General features: G+C 44.1%; 2 protein-coding genes and 1 long non-coding RNA gene across 3 annotated transcripts; 1 reads left to right on the forward strand and 2 right to left on the reverse strand.

Annotated features, from left to right (window-relative positions):
* Positions 1-127: 127 nt before the first annotated feature.
* Positions 128-8855, reverse strand: dus2 (dihydrouridine synthase 2). The gene is made up of 16 exons (XM_020634950.3): positions 8741-8855; positions 7900-8037; positions 7771-7816; positions 7592-7683; positions 7465-7508; positions 7063-7123; positions 6659-6706; positions 6305-6370; positions 6090-6160; positions 5364-5450; positions 5085-5253; positions 4701-4822; positions 4472-4612; positions 4034-4121; positions 1656-1729; positions 128-1562 (listed from the first exon to the last, which is right to left on the reverse strand). The coding sequence occupies exons 2-16, from the start codon at positions 8020-8022 to the stop codon at positions 1298-1300; spliced, it is 1497 nt and encodes a 498-aa protein (XP_020490606.2). The 5' UTR covers positions 8023-8037; positions 8741-8855; the 3' UTR covers positions 128-1297.
* LOC114920356 (uncharacterized) lies at positions 7921-10754 on the forward strand. Its single transcript, XR_003808679.2, has 2 exons — positions 7921-8080; positions 9156-10754. It is a non-coding gene; the product is annotated as an uncharacterized lncRNA (long non-coding RNA).
* slc7a10b (solute carrier family 7 member 10b) lies at positions 9920-27754 on the reverse strand. Its single transcript, XM_020634975.3, has 11 exons — positions 27490-27754; positions 20096-20300; positions 19789-19940; positions 16007-16132; positions 15773-15926; positions 15220-15343; positions 14772-14875; positions 14587-14683; positions 13568-13717; positions 13002-13179; positions 9920-12910 (listed from the first exon to the last, which is right to left on the reverse strand). Exons 1-11 carry the CDS (start codon positions 27644-27646, stop codon positions 12780-12782), a joined length of 1578 nt encoding a protein of 525 aa, XP_020490631.1. The 5' UTR covers positions 27647-27754; the 3' UTR covers positions 9920-12779.

Consider the following 27754-nt stretch of genomic DNA (forward strand, 5'->3'; position numbering starts at 1 on the left):
GCATTTAAGTGCTTTAAATTTAAACTTTGGTCTCCGCATTTTGATTTTTTCTCTTCTAAACAAACCGAATATTCCGACTTGCCGGCTAATTTGATTTCAAGACTTGGACAGAAGTACAAAAGAAACATTGTTCCCACTGTGTATCTGCTTTATATTCTGATGACAATAAAAATACAGTCAGACTCATTTCAACCAGAGTTTGTCTCATTTAACAGAAACTGAAAGATGCAAACCAGAAGGCAAATGAGTTTAACGTCCATCCCAAAAAATCAGAGGACAATAAAACATGTTTTTCTCTAAGGCACAGGTTTAAATCACAGACTGTAAATATGAATGGACGAAGCCTGAGTGACGTCCCCCATCTGTTCCTGCAGGGGGCGCTGGAGTCCCATCAATGGCGGTCTCCATGCTGGAAATGCTGTCTCAGCCTAACTTTCAGTCAACCTAACGACAGGCTGAGAGCTGGAGCTGAGGCGGGTTTTAAGCCTCCTGACAAACCGTTACACCGCGCCCACCTGTCAATCAGGTCAGCTACACTCCTTATTGTGAATAACTCTATCCTTCATCAAATCAAAACTGATGAGTCATCAAAACATTCACCCCCCGTACAGTGTGTGTCGATCGAGACATGAGCGAATCAGAACCTATTTGGTGTTCTGAACCAGGCTGTAAACATGTTAATCTCTGCTGTAAAAACAGGCTTTTTAGAATGGGTGTGTATGTGACTTCCTGTGCTTCTGCAGCCACCCTCTAGTGGACACTTGAGGAACTGCAGGATTTTTACACTTCTGCCTCAGCTTCATATTTCATCACAGGAGGTTGCCACATGGTTTAAATGAATATCTGCCCCCTGCTGGCTGCAAACTCTCTCCTGGTAGTGTTCAGTAAGCAGGTAAAAAAAATAAAATATGACGTTTATATTGATGCCAAATCTGGAGGGTTGTTTACTTTGAATATCCAGGAGGAAGATCCCAGTTTGAACATGTAGAAACCGTTCTCATTAAGAGATACAAGTGAAAAATAAAAGCTTAAGAATATTCTGCCAGTCGAGTAGCTGCGGTTTTTGTTTGAGGACAAAGAACTGAAACTTCGATGTCACTTTCCAGGATGATACAAAATGTTCAAACAAAGAAAAAGGTGAAGAGGTCGAGCTGCGGAAAAATTAAAATCACCTCTGAAGGCCGCGTCTTTGAACTCCTTGATTCCTTCCTCTGCTTCACGCAAACGTCCATCGTTTGTTCGAGACGTTTCATCCTTTTGTTTAGACTTAAAAGTTTTTCACCGTCCTAAACAAACTCTACGCTCGTTCTGGAGGCGTGTCGGGGTCGCCATGGTCCCCGTTAGCCACCACGGCGGTCTCTGTATCGTCCGCTTCCTGTTGGATATCAACTACATGTCGCTTCTTGCTCCCCTCTTCTTCTGTGGTGCCGTTCAGCTTCCCGTCCCTCTTCCTCTTGCAGACCAGACCGGAGTCCTCCTCGCCGATACGACCCTCGGGTACGCCAAGAATTCGCAGGCAGACGACGGCGGCAGCTTGCTCTGCGAATTTCTTCGACTTCTCCCTGGAAAAGTTGAGAGGATTAAATATTAGAATCCCTCTGTGGATCTCTTTTATAACACGTCAAGCTTTCTCTGTGAATGTTGTGTTTACTGACCACAGAGATGATCGGTACTTCTTGCCTGCAACGGTGACGGTGGACTGGAAGGCTCGGTCCTGAGAGCGCTGCACCTGAAAACACAACACAGACTCGGGATGTCACGATACCAGAATGAAAACCTCGATATGGAACTAGTAAAAATCAAATTATATCGATATCTGTTTGAATACCACGACAACAAAACCAGACGTCTAAGGTCTCTTTCACACTAAGTTGAACTCGGGGTGAAGTTGTCACATTGGTGCATTTTTTATTTGGTTCAGTTTGTTTTCAATCTGCACTTTGTCAGGCACTCCAAATCCTGTCACAGTTTGTGTAGCGTAGCCAGCCGCCACTAGTTGGAGCTGTAGCTCAGAATCAGAATCAGATTTATTGGCCAGGTATGCTTACACACACAAGGAATTTAACTTTGTTGAACTGTGCTCTCTTATGTACAGGTGCAACATTAAATATCAACAATAGACATAATAAGAAAAGACTAATATTTACATGACTAAACATGAAACATTGCAGTGGTGAATAGTGCAAAAGATGCTGAAGTAACATGATAAGTAAAATGCAGTTATGTGACAGATGGGTCAATTAAGATGTCAATTACAGTATTTACATAAATAAGTGTGCGTATATTGATCATTTAAATTATATATATATATATATATATATATATATTCACAGTGACGGTTGGTTTAGAGTCATTTCACCGCGACAGGTCTGACACTCTGTGACTGTTTAGCGATCATCAGAGTGACAGCCTGGGGGAAGAAACTGTTCTTATGACGGGTTGTTTTTGCGTACAGTGTTCTGTAACACTTGCCGGAGGGGAGGAGTTTGAAAAGTTTGTTTCCGGGGTGTGAGGAGCCTGCAGTGATACTACCTGCCCGTTTCCTGGCCCGGGACTGGTATAAGTCCTGGATGGGGGGCAGGTCGACACCGATTATTTTTTCTGCAGTCCTTATAGTCCGTTGCAGTCTGTGTCTGTCCAGTTTGGTTGCAGATCCAAACCAGACAGTGAAGGAGGTGCAGAGAACAGACTGGATGATGGCGGTGTAAAACATGATCTCCAGCAGCTCCTGGGGCAGGTTGAACTTCCTGAGCTGACGCAGGAAGTACATCCTCTGATGGGCCTTCTTTCTGATTGTGTCTATGTGGGAGGTCCACTTCAGGTCTCGAGAGATTGTGGATCCAAGGAGTCCACAGTAGACACTATGCTGTTCAGAATGGTGAGGGGGGAGGGGTGGGGGGCTTCTCCTGAAGTCCACTGTCATCTCCACAGTCTTGAGCGAGTACAGCTCCAGATGGTTCTGACTGCACCAGAGAGCCAGCTGTTCCACCTCCCGTCTGTAAGCAGACTCGTCTCCGTCCTCGATGAGACTGATGACAGTGGTGTCGTCTGAAAATTTCAGGAGTTTCACAGAAGGGTCCCCTGAGGTGCAGTCATTGGTGTAGAGGGAGAAGAGCAGTGGGGAGAGAACACACCCCTGGGGGGCACCAGGGCTGATTGCCCAGGTGTTAGATGTAGTGCTCCCCAGCCTCATCTGCTGTCTCCTGTCAGTCAGGAAGTTGGTAATCCACTGACAGGTGGAGGCCGGCACTGTGAGCTGGGTGAGTTTCTGGTGCAGGATGTCTGGGATGATGGTTCTGAAAGCCGAGCTGAAGGATCCTAGCATAGGTCCCCGGGGAGCTCCGCTCATTGGATGCTGCCATCCAGCCTAAAGCTGCACTTTGACCCCGAGGTTAACAGCAGGACAGTGGAAGAATGGCATCCCATAACACAACGCCGTTTGATAAAGTTATGTCTCGCCTGTTTCAGGTTAAACTGACAGATTGACCGGAGCGATGTGTAACCACATTTAGTGCAGACATGTGGACGTTAACCTGCAAGGACGGCTGAAGGCTGGTGTTGTTAGCAATGCTAATGTTAGCCACACTCCCATTTGACATTGTTTACTGACTGTTAGGTTGTGAAGGTTGTTTTGTCATGAGCCGGGGATCCGGCCGAAGAGTTCTGCCTTTTAATAAGGCAGTTTTTCCTTAGCAATGTAACTTTTGCTGCTTTGCTAAATTGCTCATGATGGATAGGCCGGATCTTTTTAATATAGCATTAAATAAGGTCTTTACAAACTTACATGATGTGCTTTTAAAATCCTAACTTACAGGGTATTATAATCATCTGTAGTATTTATTTTTCTTGTATAGAGATAAAGACAATCGACCTCTGTTTGAATGTGAACCCAACACACCAAGTCATATGGAACCAGCAGGAACATCTTAGCCTCACTCGATGAACTCTGGGTTTTTGAAGCACCTGTTTCTGAGTCAGCTTCATCTCTACAGAAGCTCACAGGACAGACTTTAGTAACTCTGTTGACTCTCACCGTCTCATAAAGCGGCTGCTCCAGCTTCTCCTTGCGGCTCCACTCCAGCAGGAACATCTTCGGAGTGATGTGAGGCGGATACTCCCTCCTACAAGCCAAAAAGAAACACAGGTAGAGATCATTCAACTTCTCATAACCAACACCAGTTTATCCTCAGCGTGTTTTACCTTCTCATATAATCACTGAAACGAGCTTGAGGAGTCTAATGAGCCTGAATTCAACCTTCTAATGAACGTTAATGCAGCAGGTTTAGACTTTTCTTTTCTAATAGTTTGTATGCGTGACAGGTTCCTTTTTCAGTGGCTAATCAGAAGGTCCTTCAAAATAAAAGCATGGTTGAATTCAAGAGTTGAAGTGACACAGAATTCAAGATTGTTGGACTGATGCCCTTTTTATTTGTTTTGTATTTTAAATGAGATAGGGAGCCTGAGAACTGACCGCTCAAACTTCACCGCCATGGTGGTGATGTCTCCGTCCATCACGGGGTGGTCCGGCTGGCTGTCGGTCTGCAGGGCGTCCTTCCTGCTCTGCTGCTCGCTCTGAATCTGCTGGTAAAACTCCTGCAGCCCATACGCCTCACTGCATCACAACATCACATCACATTACCCAAAACATGACATCACACCCAAACAGTCAACACCACAGAGTCCAGAATAAAGTCCAGTACCTGATCTCTGCGGTGGTCTGAGCCGCCTGGACCTGTTTCCCCAGAGGAGATTCCACCTTGTCTCGGAGCATCTGACACAGACAGTACTTTGAGTTGTAGGCGTTGTTGTCGTACCGGATCGCCTGAGAGAGACAAAACACAACCGTCCAATCAATGAAGTGAAGACGTCTTTTTTTTTTGCCTTTTTATTGAGAGGACAGCCAAGAAGTGTTGGTATGACATGCAGCAAAGGGCACAGGTGGGATTTGAATTGACGAGCGCTACAACTGTACATGGGGCGAGCGACATATCCTCTAGGCTATCCAGCGCCCCCAAGTGAAGACATCTTTAAAACTCTGATGTCTCCTGTTTTAGATATCATTCTGCGATTGTGCACAAACTCACATATTTAAGATAGTCCTCCATGACCTTCTCCAAAGGTAGCGGCCCCTGGTCGGTGAACACGGATGCATTCCACATGGCTGCGCGTGCCAACATGACGGAAGAAGCTCCCGTCGCCTTCCTGAACTCCTCGATGTCTGCGTTTGTCTTCACCATGTCAAGAGAGCCTCCGCTGCAGGAGAGAAGGACAGACACCGGGTGTAATAACTTTTTAATAAACCGAACACGTTTGATCTTTTTTTTTCTGTCAGGAGAAAAGTTTGCAGAGTGTTTGAGTCTTACTTGGCGATGACAGGGATGGATACAGCCCGAGCGACGGCCTGAATGTAATCACAGTGAAGGGGATGTCGAGGACGCTCCTCCTTTAACCTGAGCAACACAACAACCAGAAGAGCAACACGGACATGTTTCAGGTAAACACAGGAACACTGTAGACATGAAGCAGACGGCCCTCAAACACACCAGGTAAACATTAGGTGAAGACAAAATGTGCAGTTTAACAAGAAGAGCAGCAGATGAGAGGGATCAGATCTCAAGAAGGCAAAGTATAAAATGCGTAAAAAATGTTATAAAAGCATCTGAAAAGTCAATAAAGATGTAAAAATAACTCTGAAAATGGAGATATGGTATCTCTTAGTCAGCATGACTTCCTGTTTTGAAGTTGGCTGGCTGGTAGTAGGTGGGGCTAATTAATTAACTCTGTTGTGGTCCAGGTGTGTTAAGTGTCCGGGGTGGATCTCGACGCAGAGCGGCTGACCCGACTGTGAAGCAGCAGTGAAGACGGATATCTACCACCTCAGTGTTTCTGTTTCTCATCGATTGACCGACCAAGACGCACAAGAGAACCTCAGACAGAGACTGAGTGCTTGCGTGAGAGCTGACAGTTGGAGCCCGCCACCGACTGCTGATTGGACGCATGTTTGTTTTTGAATGTGTTCCTGTGCGAGAGAATGAACATCCCTCCCCAAGCCGGCGTTCATGGTGTGACGAGTATGTGCTGCTGTTTACCTGCCGTGAACAGCCACAGCAGCGACGCCGGTCTTCTCGATCCTCTGGACCAGACTGACCGTGTCCTCCACCTGAAACCAGAAGAACAGAGCATCCAGGTCGTCAGGAAGTGAATGTTAATCACATTTTTGAGATTGAATGTAAAAAACAATGACAAGGGGAATAACATTTTAAAAAGTAATTTGACACACACAGGGATAATGTTCACATCTTACCGAAGGCAGGATTCTGATTTTACACGTGACGGGAATGGAAACGCCTGTGACAAGCTTCTTCAGAATCTACTAGGAGACAAAAGTCGTTTTTTTAATGTCTCCGTATCCACCTGATGACATCACACATTGACCTTTGTTACCGTTCCTTTGAGCTGTTTGACCGTCACTTTGGGATCCCTAACCGCTTCCTGTTCCTGTGCTTAACTTCATGTCCTAATCTTCACTTTACAGGAAGAGCCTTACTGTATTTCAAAATAAAAGCAACTAAAGTACTCTCAGGTAAAACCAGTTCAAAACTTCAAAATAAAAGCCTAACTATTTTTATTTTTGCACAATAGCTTTCCCAATACTCACCGCCTCGATTTTATCAGGATCTGACAGAAGAGCAGCTCCCATCCCGCCCTGCAAGAGGTCAAAGGTCACCTAGGGTTGCTGCACACTTTTTCAAAAGTCTAATATAAGACGTTTAAAGACTTGACGCACACAAAGAAACATTAGGACCATTTTATACCAGATATCATGCAGGACTCAAAAGGCTTTTATTCCAATTGGTCCACGTTTAGAAACTTTTTCTGCAAATCGTTTGTCCCCTGCTGACTAGACAGAGTAAATATGACAAAGTATTCAAACATGTCTCAAAGGCTCATCTTAACTTTAAGACCTCTCTCAGGTTAAAATAAGACTTTTTAGGGACACCTAGAGATCAAAAACTAGAGAAGGCGTTGCAGCTGCAGGTCGGTCACTGAGAGGAGACTCACCTTGGTGGAGTATTCTTTTGGACAGCCCATGTTCACATCGATGGCGGCCACATCCTTCTCCCTGATCAACAACAGAAGAACAAGAACAGGAGCCATGAATTAAACGTTTAAGTCTGTTTATGATATCATTATTGGGTGATCATATTGAGTATGAGGATAGCAGGTCACACGGATACACTGAGATTCCTCACATTGTCTACAGAACGCAGCATCCATGTTGTTTCTTTTTGTTACAACATTGCGACATTCTGAATTGAAAGCGTGTGAACTAACTGAAGATGGGAGAGCGACTCGGACACTGGGACTATCCGAGGAGCACCTGAATGCAGTGCAAGTCACAAACAGGTTTCACTGAAGAAAACTTCACTTTTAGTCGGACTCTGTTTCGTGCTCTAAACTCACACAAGCTGGGCGACGGTCAGCGCTCGGTCTGGGTCAGCAGTCCCCTAAAAGTACAAAGAGAAAAAGTGACCCCTCAAGAGAAAACATACGAGGAAAATAAATACGTTCCGGATGTTTCCTGTCTCACCATCTGGAAGACGACTCTGTCCTTCTCCCTCTCACAGGTCCTGAACATCACTCGATCATCAGGGGCGACGAAATCCACCGTCTGCAGCACCTCTGACAAATACACAGAACATCAAAGTGTGAGGGCGATCCTCTCACAAGCTGTGGCATGAAGGAGAAGATAAAGTGAGAGATTCTTACGGTTCTCCACCCTGTGACACTGAGCCATTTTTATGTCAATCAACTCCTGAAAGAGACAGAAAAAGAGTCATTAAACAACTTTTATACACACTAAAAGATTAATTTCTCTGCCAAAGCCTCCACCCTCACCTCGCAGTAAACCACGTCAGCTCCGTAGTCCAGAGCCAGCAGCCTCATAGGCAGAGTCCCCACCCGGACCATCGGAGCCAGGGCGGTGATGTTGCAGAAGTTCAGCCTGCCAGCTGTCATCATGGCGGCTCAGACCTCCTGATAACATCACAGAGGAGAAGATAGTCATGCATGTACTTCTGTAAGCATTTATTCATACATACATACATTTAAACATACATGTTGTAGCTTAGTTTTGCCATGTTTTCAATCACGAGAACGTCACGCCAAACTCCTGTCAGAAATCAGGTGATTTGACGCGGTTTAAGATCAAGCCAAAGTGCACACTTCACAGATCAAAACCGAAGAATGAAAATTAAAACCTCAATTTGTAAACTTTATTCCACTGCCGAGTGAACAGTCCGCGCATTATCCCACACTTTAAACTAATGTTATTAGCATTACTCGCTGTATTCATGTCTAAATACTCCTACAGGTCGTCAGGTATAACTCAGGGGACAGGAGCTCAAATTAAATGGATTTTAAAACAAGTAAGTCGCATTTGGAGAATTTAAAGTACGCCAAAATTTCAACAGTGCTATAAATATTTATTTAAATGGCTGATTTATAATCTATTAGGTTTTTCCACTGACCGAAAAGCCAAGAAACGACAAACCGCAATTATCTGAATGAGGTTCTGCGGTAGAGCCCGAACAGGAGCTATGCTATGCTAATATTTTACCTGTGCGCGTGAATACGCTATGTTTTAAGATGACGTCAGCTTAATAACTTATCAGTATGTAAGCGACAGTGACATTAATACACTCATTTGTGAAATGTTGATGATTTTTAAGAAACTCACCGGCATTTAGGTTGTCTAATGATGACGATAGCAGCGGTAACGTGCGGGTCACGTGGTGGAGAGAAAAAGAAGCGTCCTGTTTAAACTTCCTGTTTAGACGACTACGTCATCATCGCATCATAGAGTGACAGCCTATCGTTATAATGTAGATCAGGTAATGATATTAAGGTAATTTTTTATTTAATTGGGGACATTTTTGAGTCACAAACAAAAGTTTTCCAAACTATCCTTACTCTTTTTTGTTGTTGTTGGATTTAACGCACTTTATGAATCCCTGGCCCCAATAGAGAACAGAAAATGTTTTTAAAAAACTCCTTAACCAGACTCTCACTATACCTGTCTGAGCTCTTCCACCGGCAGACTCCCACCCCCACTCAAGTCTCCTGACCCAAACCTCCTTTCCCCCCTCCTACAGGAACCAACCATCCTTCCTGGGCGGACAGATCCTTCTCCATTGCTGCTCCCACTCTACTCACTCCCAAAAACCATCAGAGACCAGAGAGTTTTTAAATGTTTGCTAAATATAATAGCGGAAATTCTTCCAAAAAAATATTTTACTTTAAAGGTCACATATATATAAAATCCACTTCACCATGTTCCTCTAACTCTAATATGTGTCTCTAGTCTGTCTACAAACCCCCCAATGATGAGAAAAGTCCATCTGGACTCTGTCTTTTGTGTGCTCAAACAGGCCGTTTGGAGATTTTCCCTTCATGACATCACACAGAGCAGTAACCCCTCCCCCAGGTGGATGACACTCCCATAGCTAGGTGTTTGTTTTGCCCTCTGAGTCTGCCTTCTCACCGTAAACAATAGGACATGGAGCGAGAAAGCCAGAGACACCCCTTCCAGAGAGGGGCCGTGGTCAGACACAGTTCATTTACATTTAAAGGTACAGACACAAAAACAGCCTGTTCTGAGCAGGGCTGAAATAGAGGGGTTTATAGGCGTGATCAAATACAGGATCAGCGAGGATTTAGAACAAGACACTTCACAGACATGTTTTAGGAACTCTGAGACTTATTTACACTGAAGAGGAGGAGAATATGTGACCTTTAAAAATTAAGATTGTGAAAAGTGTAAATCAAATCATCATAGAAACATGATATAAAGAACAACAAACGGGTAGATTTAGTCAGATTCACCAGCAGTGTGCAGAAAAAACACACAAAGACAGAGTCCTGGTCCAATTTATTCTGGATTTATTGTTCTAATAAAGTTATTTACTAATTTTTACAAACAAACAAAAAGTGCTCTAATGTGTTAACATCTCATGTAATGTTTTAAACGCTGCGTGCTTTACAAATAATTTACAGTGTGAACGTGTCTGCACGGGACGAGAACTGGAGACCAGCTGCTGCAGATGCTGTGCTGTGTGTTTTTACAATCTTATTTATGAACTGATGAGTAAGGCCTTTAAAGATTAATTTATATTAAAACAAAGACGTATCCACTGTGAGAGGACGCCAGAAAACAAAATCAAGAATGCATACAACATGTTTAGAGTCTGTGAGCTTTAAATATATTTAGCTTCATGAATGATAAACCATGTGAAGGGCTGTGCAGCTGAACATTTGGAGACAAAATACAGTTGCATGTATGAGTGTAAAGTTTATGATTAAACCCATGTGACTGTAAATGAACAACAATCAATAGAGGCTTCATTAGAACACAGGGCCTTTCAGACAACATGCATACAGGTGATTAGTTAACATGGCACGTAAAGCCCAAAGCAGATACACAGCCATACATTTGACTTTACTTCATTTTCAAGATGACCTTATGCTTCGTTTTCTCGGGATAACAACGCTGGTGTTCCCGAGATTACGAGTTAATTTTAGGGCAGTCAAAAAAAAGAAATTCTAATCAGGATAACTTTAAACCAAATTAAATAGTTAATCACAATTAATCACATGTTGGAAATTCCATTATTTCGCATTTTCAAATAAAAATTCTTTTATTTTGAAATTTAGTTCTGTCTTAAACTGAGAGTACTTCACTTGCTGTGTGCTTTTATTTTGAAATACAGTAAGGAGCTTCTGGTAGATGGAAGGTTAGGACATGAAGTGAAGCACAGAAACAGGAAGTGGTTAGAGATCCCAAACTGACCTCAAACAGCTCAAAGGAACGGTAACAAAGTCAATGTGTGATGTCATAAGGTCAATGTGTGATGTCATAAGGTGGATATTACTTTGCACTCGTCAGCTGAGCTGTCTGAGAGTTTGTTAAAGTGAAATGAGACATTCAAAGATGCAGCAGTGTCCTTCTTTTACATCACTGAGACTACAGGGAGACACTGGGGACGACTATCTACGAGAGCCTGAAGGGACAAAATCAGATGAGATTAATCAAGGTTAAAAAAATGAATGCGTTCAGTTCAGACCTCATTTATTGTGACTAACTCATTAATGCAGACAGCCCTAGTTTTCTTTAGATTGTAAGAAATTAACTTCTTCCCAGAGGAACACGAGCAGTGTTATCCTGAGATAACGGCAAACGGAATAAAATAAAAAGATTGGTTGCATGGTGTCTCTGGGCTTCCATAGCAAAATACATGTTAGAAGAATGTCAAACATAAAGACTCAAAAATAAATGAAGCCGTGTCCCATTTAGTCATATTCACACAGCGGGCATTTTCCTCCGACACATGCGGATTGTTTGGTTTTAAAACCAAGCGGCAACTTCAGGTGTTGAAAAATGAAGCCGATGCTGAAGTTTAAAATCCTGCAGTTCCTGGAGTGTCCACTAGAGGCTGGCAGCAGAAGCACAGGAAGTCACATACACACCCATTCTAAGAACATGCAGACTCCACACAGAGAGACACTGAGGACAACGATCTACGGTGAGCCTAAAGGGACAAAATAGCATGAGATTAATCCTGATTAACTCGTTAATACTGACAGCCTTACTTTTTCATTACTGTAGTGATGTGGACCAATGTGAGAGCAGATTAAGAAACTGTTTTCAAACAAGAAAACAGATGATGCATGGAAGACCAAAGAGCTTCTCAAATAATCAAATGAGATACACAAAGCAAAGGCACTCGAACAAAAACATATATTAAAATCTAATAAAGTGGATCAGTTGATATTAATAAACATTTGAATGTACATTTTCCCCGTTTGAAGTTTGAAATAAACACATAAATATCTGTTTTTTTTATAAAGTCAGACTCATTTAACCCGAAGAAGTTCTCCAGTCTGTTTTTGCGTGAAGAAGAAAAGAAGAAATCTGAAGTTAATTTGTTTAAAACTCAGTGTGAAAAAGCCTTAAGGCACGATAAAAGGCAGCAGTGTTTCCCACAGAATGACGCTGTACCTGGGCGGTATGGGGGGGGGGGGTCAAAAGGCCTTAAGTTGGGATCACACTGAGACGCTCGGTCGCTCAGAAATGACTCAAAAGTGCGTTGGGTAAAACGGCGTGGTGCGCCTGAGGAGCCGGGCAGCGTGCACAACGGGCCGATTAAATGTGATAACGGTAACTCTAATGGAAAACAGACTCAAGCAGATGTCGAGCTCTTCCTGTTGCTGTCCTATGGGATGAGGGCGGGGGGGGGGGGGGACTTAAAAAGTGGAGGTGGGTTCATGATATACTGAAATAAAGGGAACAATATGGTGTCTGGATGATGAAGGCCTTCAGTCCGACTTTCGGTTGAGCAGGAGTCAGTTTGAGCATTTTCGCTGGTCAAAACAAGGACAGTATCTGGGAGCTCGGCTGCCCGCCCAGGGATCGTCTGTGTGGGAGACACTGGACCAACAACATTCTGAAGAAACACTGTCATGGTCGGCGTTCTGACGTGTGACAGAAAAAGTGTCCAAAACGGGACTCAAAGTCTCTTTCACAGTGCGACACTGTCGGCATTAGCTTGTTGACGACTTAGTAGAAAAGAAAAAAGGTTGTTTCCACTCAGCTGAAGGGAAACCAGAGTCTCAGAGGGTCGGACATCAGACATGAAGCTCCTGCAGCAGGACGGAGTGTCTGGACTTACAGTGACAGAGTAAAAAGCAAAAACAGCAAAGATCTACTTCAAAACAAAGTTTTAAGAATTGGCAGACAAACTGCCCCTGCCTGATGAGCGGTCAGTCTTCTCTGACGGACTGTCGATCTCGATGGGGTCAAATTGAGGAAAGACCACAAAACACAACCTCTGGCCCACGTACGTCGCCCTCTCTGCAGGAACAAAAAAAAAAAACAAGACAGATGTTTAATATGAGTGAAGGTTCACAAAGAGTCTGACTATTTTATCACAACAGAAACTCACCGATGAAGTTGTAGATGCACTTTGGTTTCTCTTTCCAATGGACGCCCAGGAAGTAGACGGGTACACCGGTGAGCATGATGACTAAACCAACGCCACAGACCACGGGCTCGGAGTAAAGACTGAAACCCAGCAGCAGCGCCCAGAACATCAGGTAACAAACAGGAACCAAGAGGTTCACCTGAGGAAGACACGGGGACGAGGTGAGAACATCAGAGGAAGAAAACCCACTTCATGTGAGGTGACATTAATGTTTTTATCGGTGGGTTTCGATCTGCTCGAAGGCTCGTTGTAACAGCTGTTTCTGCTTGAATAATCATCTTCCTCTGAAACAAAAAGGTCTGACTCTGTAGGGATCCTTTCTGTAACGCCGTCAGACTCTTTACAAAACTATCTGACCCTGTCAGCGACACAAACAACTTTTAATTGGACTCATTAACAACGCCATCACAGCCGGCTTCACAACTGAAATATTTAAATGTGTAGAAATAGAAAGGTGCATGCAAATAAATGACGTCGGTTAAAATTACTTGGTTTTATCTTGTGACTACTCAGAGAAATGTCGGTACCTTAATGGGTCTGTACAGGTTGGGTTTCTTCCAGCGGTAGTAGAGCAGGCCGGCGATGGTGACGCCGTACGACAGGTAGTTGATGAAGGAGACGTAGTTGATCAGGTTGTGTGTCTCTCCGATGCAGAGAATAACAATGGTGGCAGCGCACTGAAATACACAGCAAGGTGAGGAATATGTGGTGAATTTATTTAAATAACTTCTGCAGGACCCTCAGGTTAACCTCTAAAGTGTTCATCTGACTTCCACTTTCATTACACTAAACATCCTGCCTGTTCATTATTATCAGTGCCTAGCTTTGAAATCTAAGATTGCATCCACGCTGGTTGCAAACACAAAGGTATAAAGCTTAGAGGAAGAACATTCAGGGACTCCTTCACAGGAAGCTTCAGTGTTTAGCCAGCCCTGCATCGGTCTGTAAACCTTTGAGTTTTAACCTCTCCATTTCTCAAAAGCATCTCCAATATTGCAGTATATGGATGCATAATTAAAGAGGACATATGATCCCCCCTTTTCAAACAGCCCCCGTGGTCTAAATGAAACATCTGTGCTGTGGTCAAAATATAACATAAATCAAGCACCAGAGGAGGTTTGTGAGCCTGTATAAAACCAGCTCTCTTAGAACGCTCCGTTTTGGTGTGTGTGTCTCTTTAAATGCAATGAGCCCCCCCCCCCTGAGTTTTCCTGATAGACATCACTCCTTCGCTAGCAAGAATAAAATTGCTGACCTGACATCACAAGGAGAGCAAATTTGAAACAGAGCATTTTTCTCTGTGTTGTAAGACTTATGCAGACCACAAACAAAGGACTGGATGGGTTTATTTCACATTTTGTGGGTCAGTAGACACTCAGGTTACCCAAATATATGTTCAAAAACACTGAAGAAGTGGATTTTTCAGAATATGTCCCCTTTATACAAAGATTTTTTATGCTCTCTGTGCAAGGCAAATTCCCCTAGGGGTAATAAAGGTTTCATTCATTCATTACATAAAGGGACATGAAAGTTAAGTAGTACATACGCAGACCAGCAGGGCAGGGATAGGTGTGCAGTTCTTAAAATGGATCATGGCCAGCAGGCTGGGCAGGTGACCCTCTCTGGCTCCAGAGAAACACAACCTGCAGACAGACACATCACACAGCCGGTCAGCACTCATACTACAGCACAGTGTGAGCATGACGGAGCAGGCAGAGCAGCAGGTCTCACCTGGAGGAGGTGAACAGGTAGCCGTTGATCCCTCCAAAGGTGGACAGAGCCACGGAGATCGGCATGATGACGGAGAACATCCCGAGCAGCTTCTCTCCAAATGTCTGAACAGCAGAAACACACACACACACACTCACTCATGCGTACAGACTGATTAATGCAACAAAACAATGTTTTAATTCTCTACTCTTCATCAGTCTATCTTCAGTTGGTGGCATGATTTGAGTCTTGGAAACAGTAGTCAGAAGCCAAGATGCAAAACTGGATGCTGACTTGCCCCCTACTGGCCATGAGAGGGCTTGCATGTTAAACGCTACATAGGCCTCACATGCTGTTTTTTAGTTTTAGACTAGCAATCCTTATCCAACACTGACTCATGTCTGAAAAATGAAATGTAAAAATGACAGTTTATCTTTGTTGCCAATCATGATGGAGCCGCTTTACTCACGACAGCGACGGCATTGGATGACAGCAGCTCCTCGGGTGACATGGAGGAGAAGTAGGCGATGTTGGTGAGCGTGTACACAAAGGTCACCAATGGTATGGAGATGTAGATGGCACGAGGTAGATTCCTGACCCAGGCCACACACACACACACACACCATGCACAGGTGATACAGTCGAAACCAAAAATCTGTTAACATGCATGGAAGTTGAAAAACACTGGAAATAAAAGAAGCTTATAAATCGAATATGCATGAGGATGTTGAGCTGCTTCTGAGCAAAGCACAACAATCTGACGCTGTTGGCGACACAATCAGTGCGGGTGAAATTAAAACCAACATGGTGCTATCTAATATTGATTGAGTGAACTTGCTTGTGCTTTAATCTGGGATTCAGCTCCATATTCAACGTTAGGATTGACAGGTGACCAAAAGAGTGCTTCAGTATGAGCTTTTAGAATGTGGGACCATGTATGATATCTCAGGTTGGATGGTCATAGGTCAGATTGCACTGTTGAGAACGGCTCTGAAAGATGTCGACAGGCTGTAAATATTTACCGTCTGGGTTCAACCACCTCCTCTGTGACGTAGTTAAGAAAGTTCCAGCCGCTGAAGGCGAACGAGGCCTGCAGGAAGGCCAGAGCGATCTGCCCGACCGACGGCGTCCTGTCCAGGGAAAAGGCCACTTGAGGGGTCAGAGCCTCGTAGTTCCCTGCGAGGTAAAGAGGACATTTCAGTTTGTTTTCACTTCAGGGAGCTGTGAAGCTTTAGGCCGAAGACCGAGGAGGTTACCATTGCAGATCTGGACCAGGCCGACCACGATGATGAGTCCCAGAGCCATCAGCTTCCCCACTGTGAAGACGTCCTGGATCCTGGTCGCCATACGAACGCTGGAGCAGTTCACCCAGGTCAGCAGCACTGAGGAGAAAAACACACTCCGTCAGGGATAAAAACAAACCGGAGAAACCTACACGGGGGGGCAGGTACGTTTCAAAGAGTAAAAGAGCAATATGTAACTCTGACACCTAGTGTTTAAAATGGGTACTGCAGTCCAAATTCAAAACATTATAGAGAGCCATCTCCCCGCCCCCTCCTCTCTACAGTCGATGCCCATGCAGGTTGCCATGTGGTGGACACTGAAGCTTCAGTGTTTAGCCAGCTCTGCATCGGTCTGTAAACCTTCCCGTTCTAACCTCTCTCCATTTTTCAAAAGTATCTCCAATATTGATCCTAGTTTGAGCACGTTTCTGCTCGTGGAGCTTATTAGAAACATGCAGAGGCTTTTTAGGTCGGGTACAATCACTTCTATCTGAACCAGTTCTCTTGCCCGCTTCCATCGCTGCAACACCTGTTGGTTTGACCTGATAACTGGTCTCAAACCGAGGGGCGTCCAAAACGGTCATGTTGGGGTCACCTTAAAACTGCCTACCTTCTCTGGTCCAAACAAATCCAGAGCATTCAGGACCAGAATCTAAAGTTAGAAGGAGGACATACTGGCTGCTGCATTGTTGTCAGAGAAGCCAGCACTTCAACATAGCATGTTTCCTTAATGTCTGATCATGTAGTAAGCTCACTTTATCACTTCATTCACTACACATCTTACTGATTGGACCTTTAATGTGTTTTTTAAGATGAGTTGAAACATATTCCATGATGGACGTTCTTCTTTACCTGTAATTTTGAAAATGACTTTCCCTTCAGTGGCCTTTTTGGCTGTTAGATCGCCACTCCAAGCTCTATAAGAATATATATAGGAAGCGTTCTGTTTTAAAATGTGTAGTTTCCAAAACCTTGATTACATCCCTCGTACGACATCAACAAAGTCATCTTGCAAAGCATTAGACGACTTAATGCAGCTGTACTCAGTCTGTGTTGAAGTGCTCTGACTGTGAATTGAACAACCTCACGGACTGCTCCTTTAATAGTGTCAGTATCAATATAAAGTTCCTGATTCGGGGAACCGGTGCTGGTGTTCCTGTTGGTGGTGGGCGGCAGCAGCGAGTTGCCCCAGGAGGCAGGAATGTGGGAAAGAGGCGAGTGAGGGAGGGGCGTGATTGTTTCACCTCGTCCATCACTGTCACGGCTCTCTCTCATGGTGGCCTCACTCTCCGGCACAAAGACGAGCTGTCAGTGCCACAAAACAAACCACTTCCGCTGCAAAGAAAACGTGGCGAGGACCCTCCCCTCGAGACACACACACGCACACACAAACACACACACACACACACACACACAAGCATCCCCGAGGAGGCCCGGCTGAGCTCAGGTTTCAGCATCAATCCTCCTCCAACAAGTGAACGATGGCGTCAGAGGCGCAGGAATCACACGTTGTTTCACCTTGCAGACGGAGATTCAGGCCAGACGTTATTGATGAGACAAAGAGGCCGGCTGGATTAACGGACAGCAGTGCAGGTACTTCAGGCAAAACTCCCAGCAGTTAGGCAGCGTGACAGCTCCCCACTAACGACTGTAACGTCAGCACGGCTCTGTGAGACACTGACGTCTGCTGGGCCCGTCCTGTGACACGGTAACTACTCCTCTTGAACCTTTTTTATTTTCATACAATCAATATTTGATGGAGACGTTTACATTTTGGAGGAGTGCAGCCGGAGCTCTCTGCTGCTTCCCAAGAACCCCAACATAGTGTCGTCAAGACCACAATAACCAAAGAGACCAGGACATACCCGAGATCAGAGTGCTCCAAGACAGAGACTAGACCAAGACCAAGGCAGGGCGAGACCGAGACTAGACCAAGACCAAGGCAGGACGAGACCGAGACAAGACCAAGACCAAGGCAGGACGAGACCGTAACACCGGGAAGGTTGCGGTCGTAACCGGGGAAAAAAAAAAGAAGTTATTTGTTCTTTTAGAAAGAAAAGTTTTCCTTCTAATCACAGTAATGGCCAATCAGTGGTGGTCTAGACCAGCTTGATTTAAATCCGGTGTCCACCCAGTCTGAGACCGATACAAAACCAAGTAAAAATGCTTTTGATTGACCTTCAAAAAGTGTTCTTGAGATCGAGTACTACAACAGTACCCTAACACGATGCTTTGGGGTTTCTTCAGATACCTTCAGGTTTTGTCCCGGTTCAAATGATCGCATTTGGGTCGGTCAGGTGTGATTTCTCTTGGACGCTGACGTTTGTATTTTTTTTCCCTTTATTGGACAGGACAGCTGAAGAGAGACAGGAAATGTGTGGAGGAGAGAGAGTGGTATATGGTGCACGCAACACAACCACTCGATTATCAGGCGCTCCTTAAGATGCCACATTTAAAACACATTTTGGCCAATGAATGAAATGCGGGTTAGGAGACATATGTTGGATTTGAACCTGGGCCACCCATTTCAAGGACCACAGTCTCTGTACATGAGGCGTGCAAACTATTCCCTCGGCCACCGGCGCCCTGAATAAGTAGTTTTTAAAGTTTTATAAAAATCTCATATGAGGAGAATATTTTATTTTAGGGTGATTATAATGTGTGTATTTTTGTAAAGTTTTCATCATCAGCTTTCATATTCTTCTCTACAGACATCAAACCTCGTCCCGTCTTCTTCTTGTGCTCTCCTCCCTCCTAAAGGGATGTCGTGCATTATTTACTACGGCCATAAAAGAGCTTTTTAAAAGCCTTCAGCCTGAAGTTACATAAGAGACGCTTCACACGTGACCACTTTCCCTGCAGTGCTCGTGCCAGAGGAATGGACCTGTAGTTTATTGATGAGCCGGATTTTAATCATTCTCATTCTTATCTCATTAGGAGATAAATTCATCAGTTCAGGAAATAAAGAAACATGGAGGAAAAACAGAAAGAAAAAACACAAGAAAAACAAACATTCATCATGAAATATGCAAACTGTGTAAGATAAAGAATACTGCACATCATCACAACTGAACTCAATTAAAAGGTCCAATCAGTAAGATGTGTAGTGAGTGAAATGTTAAAGTGAGCTTACTATATGATCAGACATTAAGGAAACATGCTATGTTGAAGTGTTGGCTTCTCTGACAACAATGCAGCAGCCAGTATGTCCTCCTTCTAACTTTAGATTCTGGTCCTGAATGCTCTGGATTTGTTTGGACCAGAGAAGGTAGGCAGTTTTAAGGCACCCCCACACAGCCGTTTAGGACGCCCCCGGTTTGCCAGATATGAGACCAGTTATCAGGTCAAACCAACAGGTGTTGCAGAGATGGAAGCGGGTAAGAGAACTGGTTCAGATAGAAGTGATTGTACCCGACCTAAAAAGCCTCTGCATGTTTCTAATAAGCTCCACGAGCAGAAACGTGCTCAAACTAGGATCAATATTGGAGATGCTTTTGAAAAATGGAGAGAGGTTAGAACACAGAAAGGTTTACAGACCGATGCAGAACTGGCTAAACACTGAAGCTTCAGTGTCAAGCACATGGCAACCTGCGTGAGCATCAACTCTGGAGAGGAGGGGGCGGGGGGAGACAGCTCTCTATAATGTTTAGAATTTGGACTGCAGTACCCATTTTAAACACTAGGTGTCAGAGTTACATATCGCTCCTTTAACCGTCCTGTTTCCACCAAACGCTGAAGATGTTGAAGCGACTCACAGAGACAGGTGGCGGACAGCATCCGTGTGGCCATGTAAGGAGGGACACAGTCTGGGAAGACGGGCTGCAGGACGTAGCTGGAGAAGGTGAGGGCAATGACTGCCAGCGTTGTCGGGTACATGATGAGGACGGCGCTCCACAACAAGAGGAACCTGAAGAAGACAAAGACGTTTGATGACATGAGACAGTTTTGTGAACACAAACAGGGTTTCATGCAACTGACGTAATGCAATCCCAGAATCAAAGCATTGCAGTTTGTCTTTTTGACAGCAGAAGAAGTTTTAAAGGAGTTTGTTTATCGACTTACCCCATCAGACCTCCAAATATCTCCGTGACGTACGAGTAATCTCCTCCAGATTTGGGGATGGTGACGCCCAGCTCAGCATAACAGAGGGAGCCCAACGCGGCGATGCAACCTCCCAGGACCCAAACCACCAACGCCAAACCCACCGAGCCCGAGTGCTCCAGGACGCCCTTCGGAGAGATGAAGATCCCTGAGCCGATGATGTTCCCTGAGGAGAAGGAGGACGATTTTCAGATGCTGACAGATAAATAGAGACTGACCGAAAAGGGATTTTTGAGACCATCAGCGGAGAAAATTTGTACTTTCTATCAGTTTGAAGGTTCTCACAAAGCAGATTTCTTCAACAAATAATTTAATGAAAAGATGTGTTACATCATTTTGCATTATCATCTAACTGTAGTGTGGGCCGCCGTGTGCTGCAGAGAGTGCGGAGAGAATTGTAAACAAAGCAGTCTGAGCGCCCTCTGCTGGACAAACTACAAGATGAATCCGTTTCTACATCACTCTGAGCGTTGTTCTTTTGCATAACATGTTCTGAAAATAGCATCTGTGATAGGCCCGTAGCTGCTGATTCATCCATCCAATATCTAAACCGCTTAATGTCACGTTAGGGGGCGCGGGGGGATCAGAGCCAATCCCAGCTGTCATTGGTCGAGAGGCGGGTTTTTATTTATTTTTTACAGATTTTTATTTTTGGGCTTTTCGTGCCTTTAATTGAGCGATAGGACAGTGGATGGAGTTGGAAATCAGGGAGAGAGAGAGAAGGGAATGACATGCAGGAAAGGAGGGCCTACAGCCTAGAGGACTATAGCCTCCATACATGGGGCGCGCTCACAAACCACTGCCCCACCAGCATAGCATAGTCTCCCTATTTTTAACCCTTTTTCTCGCTGTACTAACAATCAGTCGTTTCTCCCGATTATCCTCCGACAGTATTTCACATCGGCAACAATCCAACGGGTGTTATTCAGGTCCCATGTGGGATGTGAGTCATAGGACAAGTGTAAGGTTGCGAACCGCCCCGTGTTAGCCGGGACTTCCTGAGTTTTAAACTACATTTGTTTGTAATCTCTCAAAAGGTAAAAATAGGTTTCAACACATCCTTAAAGTTACCAGTAGGATCAATGGGGGTCGATCTGTTTCTCACCTTCAGTCAGAGAGCTGCAGCTAACACTTGAGACCTACAGAGTCCTCCACATCCTCTGTTTGGAGAGTTTGAGCTTCTGCCCTCAGGCAAGACCAACAGGTTGAACAATTATTTTAAACCTCAAGACATCAAACGACTGAACTCCAATGAAGACCATGAGGACTGATGATTTTTATTTGTTATGTTAAATGATGGTTTTTGTGGACGTTTTAATACATTCTTAGTTTCCTGTTGTTATCTGATGAACTCCAGTATTCATGTTGTTCATGGTGTTTGTTGTTTCTATGTACCTGTGTTTCTATAAGCTTCTTGAGTCTGCAGGGACTTGGGTTGGGAACCAGAGGGTCACCGGTTCAAGTCCCGACTCAGCCCAAGTCTCGGCCAGTTCCCTTTCTGAGCACTGCCGAGGTTCCCATTGAGCAAGACGCCAACCCAACCAGCTAAGGAGCGCTCGCTGTGTGCAGCCCCCCCTCCCTATCAGTGCATGTCGTTAGGATCCTGTTTGTGCATGTGTGTGTGTGTTTCAGTCTGTGTGTGTAGTATGTCTCAATAACAGAAAACTGAATTTCCCCTCACGGGATCAAAAAAGTATATCTTCTACTCCTTTTCACCTGGCTGCAAAAAAAAAAAAAGTCACCTCTGGGATAATTAAGTTGAAGTTTAAGTTGATAAGACAGGTGAGTAGGAGACGAATGAAAACATAAAAAAATAGCATTAAATCTCCTGCATGCTGTCTTTATTACACAAAAACATTGGCAACATTTCGGTACCAAACTGATGTTTAGACCGTGTGCAGGAGATTGACTGCAACTTAAAGTAATTAAAAAACAAGAAATGACCACCAAACCACCCAATCTTGTTATTGACATTGTTTGATTTTACTCACATCATATCCCAGTTTAAAATTAATTTCTCCTTCTACAGCTCAAAACCAGCAGGAGCTGTGTGTGAGATACTTAAACCTCCATACCTTCCCCCTCTGTGAGTTTACACAGAGGGCATAAAAAGACAAAGAGCTCTATAACAGAGTGAGTTAGAGAAGGAGGTAAAGACCATCAGTCAGGCCGGGACAGGCACTCCAGCCCACAGCCTCAGTATGCAGTGTAGAGTACCAGCAGGTCGCACACATTCACACTACAGCGCTGTCAGTAGCACAGCAGAAGGCAGCCAAGTGGCACAGACAGCCATTACATAAGCCGACATAAATTATCCACTCCGACTGCAGAGGTGGGAAGTGACCGACTCACCTTCTGCATCTCCCTGAAAGTGACACGCAGGAGAGCAGAAACAGAGTGTTGTTGTTTGGTTGTGCGGCTGCAGAGCGCGGAGCAGCCAGCTCGTTCTCGCTGTGCTCCCTCTGAATGCAAAGGTGCTTCTGCATTCTGCACACAGGACCTTTCTCTTGTTCCACTTGGGGATTGTTACAGAAATGTCCGGCTTCAGTAGCTCAGCCGAGGCCCAGTTGGCCAAAACCTGCACAAAACACTGAGGTCAGTTCTTCTATCTGATCTGGAAACATACAACTGCTGAAACAAAGTTGTTAACCCCTCTGCCCTGCTGCTGCTGCATTCAGGCATCCAATCTGGACGACTAGCAAAGATAAAAGTCCTTAAACAAGTGACGGGAACACAGAGACACACATCTCTAACGCACACAGATAACAGACTCTACAGATTCAGCACAAACACTAAGGTGGTCAAAGTCTTCCATACTTTTTTTGGCAGCTTTTTTCTGAATGGATGAGAAACCGTTTCCTCAAAATCCAAACAGGAGCTCTCATTCAGAACAATGAAAGTGGCAAAAAAAATTCCCAGACTGTTTAGAAATGATTACTATAATATCTATGTGAATTAAAAATGTTGGAAATATTTGAGGTAATGTAAGCACAAATATTGATATAACATTTGTTTCGTCAAGTTTTAATTAATTTAGATATTTGAATTAAAATCTCTACGTATTAGACTTAAAAAAAAAGAAAAAAAATTCAAACCTTCAGTCAAGCTGCGGAGCGTGAAAGACAGAGAGCGTGGTTTCAATGTGACAGAGTGCACAAAAACGTTGGCAACACTTCAGCACCAAAATGATGATTATAGAAGAATAAAAGCTGAAAATACAAACTTGTAGGTGCTATAGGATTTTGGTATCAGAAGTGTTCTGGTTGTTGTTTGTATCAGAGTCATATTACTTTTTGCATCTCAGCGGGCTTTGAGGAGCAAAAGTGTTGTTTGTGGTCTGCATAAGTCTTACAACACAGAGCATTTATGCAAATCTGCTCTCCTTGTGATGTCACAGTGGGATTCTGGTTAAACAAATCTCCTCCCCTCCCCTGGTATCTCCACCCATGGACTCCACCCCCAGCCTAGAACAAAACTTTTGAGCAGGTCGGCAATTTTATTCGTGCTAGCGAAGGAGTGATGTCTACGGGGAAAACTCAGAGGGGGGGGTCATTGCATTTAAAGAGACACACACACACCAAAACAGAGCATTCTGAGAGAGCTGGTTTATACAGGGTCACAAACCTCCTCTGGTGCTTGATTCATGTTACATTTTGATCAAAGCACAGCACAGATGTTTCATTTAGACCACAGGGGAATGTTTGAAAAGGTGGAGAAGGGGGATAATATGTCCTCTTTAAATCACGTCTTTAAACTGCAGGTGTCTTCATGCATGTGCAGCTGATTGTCCACCATAGATGTTTCTCAAATCCAACCAACTAAAAAATGTCAAAGTACAGAAAAGAAAGTCCCGAGCAGGAGTCCTCAGACACTAACAGCTGGCTAGACTGATGCTTTATGTTATTATGAAGCGTGCTCAGTTTACAAAAGTTTAGGAGGACGAGAGAGAGAGAGAGAGAGAGAGAGAGAGAGACGCACATCGGAGAAAAACACAGAGCATGACAGCTACTCTACAGCTTATTTTAATCAGACACAGCAATAAATAAATAAAAAAAAATAAAAATTAAATAGACGCGGACGCCCGCACATCGGAGAACAACAACAGAGAACATGACAGCTACTTTGTGTTCATTATATTGTGTCATTTTAGTCAGATACAGCCATGAAACTCTGGATTTCTCCATAATGAAGGCTGTCAGCGTTGTTTACCCGCGTGCTTGTGCTCGTGCATGAAGTGTACCGGCTTTGGCACACCTCTGTGTACCGTGTCTGAGCACGATACGGAGCGGTCACACTGGTCAAACGAACTGGACTTCAGGGTTGAAGCGTGCTTGGGCACGGTACGGATGGCCAGTGTGACCGCGCCCTCAGAGAACTACTGTGCTAAATGCTGAAATGTGGGCGTTGTGTCTCCTTTATGGTGGTTTAAACACGCAGACAGGAAGAGGATCTATTCAGGCACATTACTGCATGTAGTGGGCATCACGCTCTACTGTCTGAGCTGCAGCGATTCAATCTTTAACTGCAGGTTTGGACTACTATCCACTAGGGCTGAGAATCTTTGGGTAACTCATGATGTGATGTGATTCGATTCTTGGGGTCCCGATTCGATTCAGAATCTATTTTTCGATTCAAAACGATTCTGGACCCATGACTTCAAAGTCTATTTTTTAATCCACATATATATCAGGATCTACTCCAGTGATCTGTGAGGCTGGTTAACTTTCTTGCTGCTCCATTTGACACTCTACTAAATTAAAGAACTACAATTAGCACTTAGCAGCGAGTGACTGATTAGCCAAAAAAAAAAAAAAGATTTTAAAATCTACTTAAAATCTCAGAAGACAAGGAAACTCGATTTTTACATAAATCATTTTTTTTTCTTCCTCTACTAGGCACATGGATGCTGTTCCAATAAATACACTTTTTTTAAGTAAATCTAAATAACAGCTTCACCTTTGCATTGATTGTTTTGGGAATCATTTAAATAAAATAATCGTCAAACTTTTTCCACTGTATGAAACATCCACAATAACCAAAGCGTGGTCATGCAATCATTTCAGCAATATCTCTTGCTTCTTTACATCTTGAATACTGAATTTAAATTTTTTTTAAATCAATTGACCACAGATATTCAGAGTGTGTTCACAGCTCGGGCTCATGGAGGGCATAGAGAGTTTAGGAATGTAGCGGAGCACCATTGGAGCACGAGCTCGTTAATCTACCATCTCTGCAAAACTTGACATGTTTCCATCACCTGACAACCGCAGGAAGACAGAGATATTAAGATAAACTGGGAATCTTGAAGAAGCAGAGTGGGCACATCTTCACCACCAAGGTGCACAGAGAGTGAAAGGCTGGAAGGTAAGAAAGCTTCAGCAACAACTTGATTATCAAATTAGACAGACTCTTTGAACAGACTCTGATCCATTTCATAGAAACGCTGAAATACAGAGGCGTATTTTAATGGTTAAAAAACAGACGTCATTTAAAATCGATGCCTCTACATGACATATAAGAGCAAACAGGGCGACCCTGAGCTGGTGTTACTTTTTCGGTGGCTAAGGCTTAGTTAGTCATTTCTAACCTTTATGCCCTTCCCCTCGTTTCCTCGTCTTCGAGTGCCCCTTTTCCCCTCAGAACAGAGTTAAACCTGCAAACTGTAGGGGTAGAGCTAAGTGGAAGGGGCAAGAGGAATATTGGGACTGGCCCTAAATGTTGTCGCTGCTGCTGCGCCAACTCTTCCTGTTATTCTACTAATTCCTGTGTCTTTAATTTCACTTTGTGATTACTGTGTGTGACATGCGTTGTCAAGAAATTAATGACAGTGTCTTCACACTTTAAAGGAGCAATATGTAACTCTGACCCCAAGTGTTTAAAATTGGTACTGCGTCTAAATTCTAAACATTGTAGAGAGTTGTCTCCACCCGTCCCCTCCTCTCTAGAGTCGATGTTCACACAGGTTGCCATGTGGTGGACACTGAAGCTTCAGTGTTTAGCCATCTCTGCATTGGTCTGTAAACCTTTCTGTGTTCTAACCTCTCTCCATTTTTCAAAAGCATCTCCAATATTGATCCTAGTTTGAGCACGTTTCTGCTCGTGGAGCTTATTAGAAACATGCAGAGGCTTTTTAGGTCGGGTACAATCACTTCTATCTAAACCAGTTCTCTTGCCCGCTTCCATCACTGCAACACCTGTTGGTTTGACCTGATAACTGGTCTCATATCTGGCAAACCGAGGGGCGTCCAAAACGGCCGCGTGGGGAGCCTTAAAACCGCCTACCTTCTCTGGTCCAAACAAATCCAGAGCATTCAGGACCAGAAATTAAAGTTAGAAGGAGGACATACTGGCTGCTGCATTGTTGTCAGAGAAGCCAGCACTTCAACATAGCATGTTTCCTTAATGTCTGATCATATAGTAAGCTCACTTTATAATTTCATTCACTACACAGCTTACTGATTGGACCTTTAACTTCTTTTTCTTTTTATATCACTAAAGTTCATTCAAGACTTTAAGACAGTTGTCGACAAATTCAGAAAAATACTATAGGGGCTGGCAGGAGAAATTTGGGGTTAAATCAGAGTGAAACTCTCAATGCATTCACTTTTTTGATAGCAATTAATCTCATTATTTTGTCTCTTCAGGCTCTCCGTAGATAGTGGTCCTTAGTGTCTCCTTGTAGTCTAAGTGATGTAAAAGAAGGACACTGAATCTTTGAATGTCTCATTTCACTTTAACAAACTCTCAGACAGCTCAGCTGACATGACCTATTTACGTTTTTATTGTCCTGGTTTTGAATGATCTTTTTATCAATATGTGAATTTTGGATTTTCTTCTTGGTGTCAGATTATTTTTAAACTCTGGTTGGAGAGACACCCTGTGCATTTTTTGCCTGGGGCCCCAAACAGACTCTAGATTCGGCCCTGCAGGCCCCCCTCCACCTCTCCATCCCTCCTGCGCGGACGCTGCTCATATTTACGGTGCTGAGAAGTGTTTAAATGTCCCTGCTGCTCATTCTGCTCCAGCGGACAATGTTCATCTGCCTGACCACCAGCCTGCTTCTGGACTTCATATATTTCAGCCACGTAAGCACTACAAGTCAGTTAGATGTGAAGAAGCCACATGCAAACAAACATGGAGTCCTTCATTTTATAAGCTGCAAAACTATCATCAGCCTAATTAGACTTTTAATTAGCAGTCTGCAGGGAGTTCCAGCGTCATTCTAACACTTTGGGGGCAGTTTGAACCAACCCTGCAGGACTCTTCAAGCTGTTTTTAAAAGTTCTGCAGTAAAGAAAGAGAGAAGAAGAAGTGATCCCGCATGCAGCATGAGCTCGCGTGTTTTCCTGCCTCACCTATGATGATGGTGCACGCGCTCAGCAGTCCAATCTCCTTCTTCAGAGTCACCCTGTCGGGGATCTCCTTCATCTTCTTCTTCTTCTTCTTGCTCTCCGTCGCGCTGCCCTGCGGCCGGGAGCGGATGCTGCCGCTGCTGCCGTTCTGTCCCTCCATGTCCGCCTGCTCCCGGGTCCGGTCCGGTCCGTCCAGTCCGCTGTGTCCTCCCAGTCCCAGTACTCCCAGAGCTCCTGTCCTCTCCTCACTCCGTATTCATGCACACTG

This window comes from Labrus bergylta, chromosome 7, assembly GCF_963930695.1.
Source record: "Labrus bergylta chromosome 7, fLabBer1.1, whole genome shotgun sequence".
Lineage (NCBI taxonomy): Eukaryota > Metazoa > Chordata > Actinopteri > Labriformes > Labridae > Labrus > Labrus bergylta.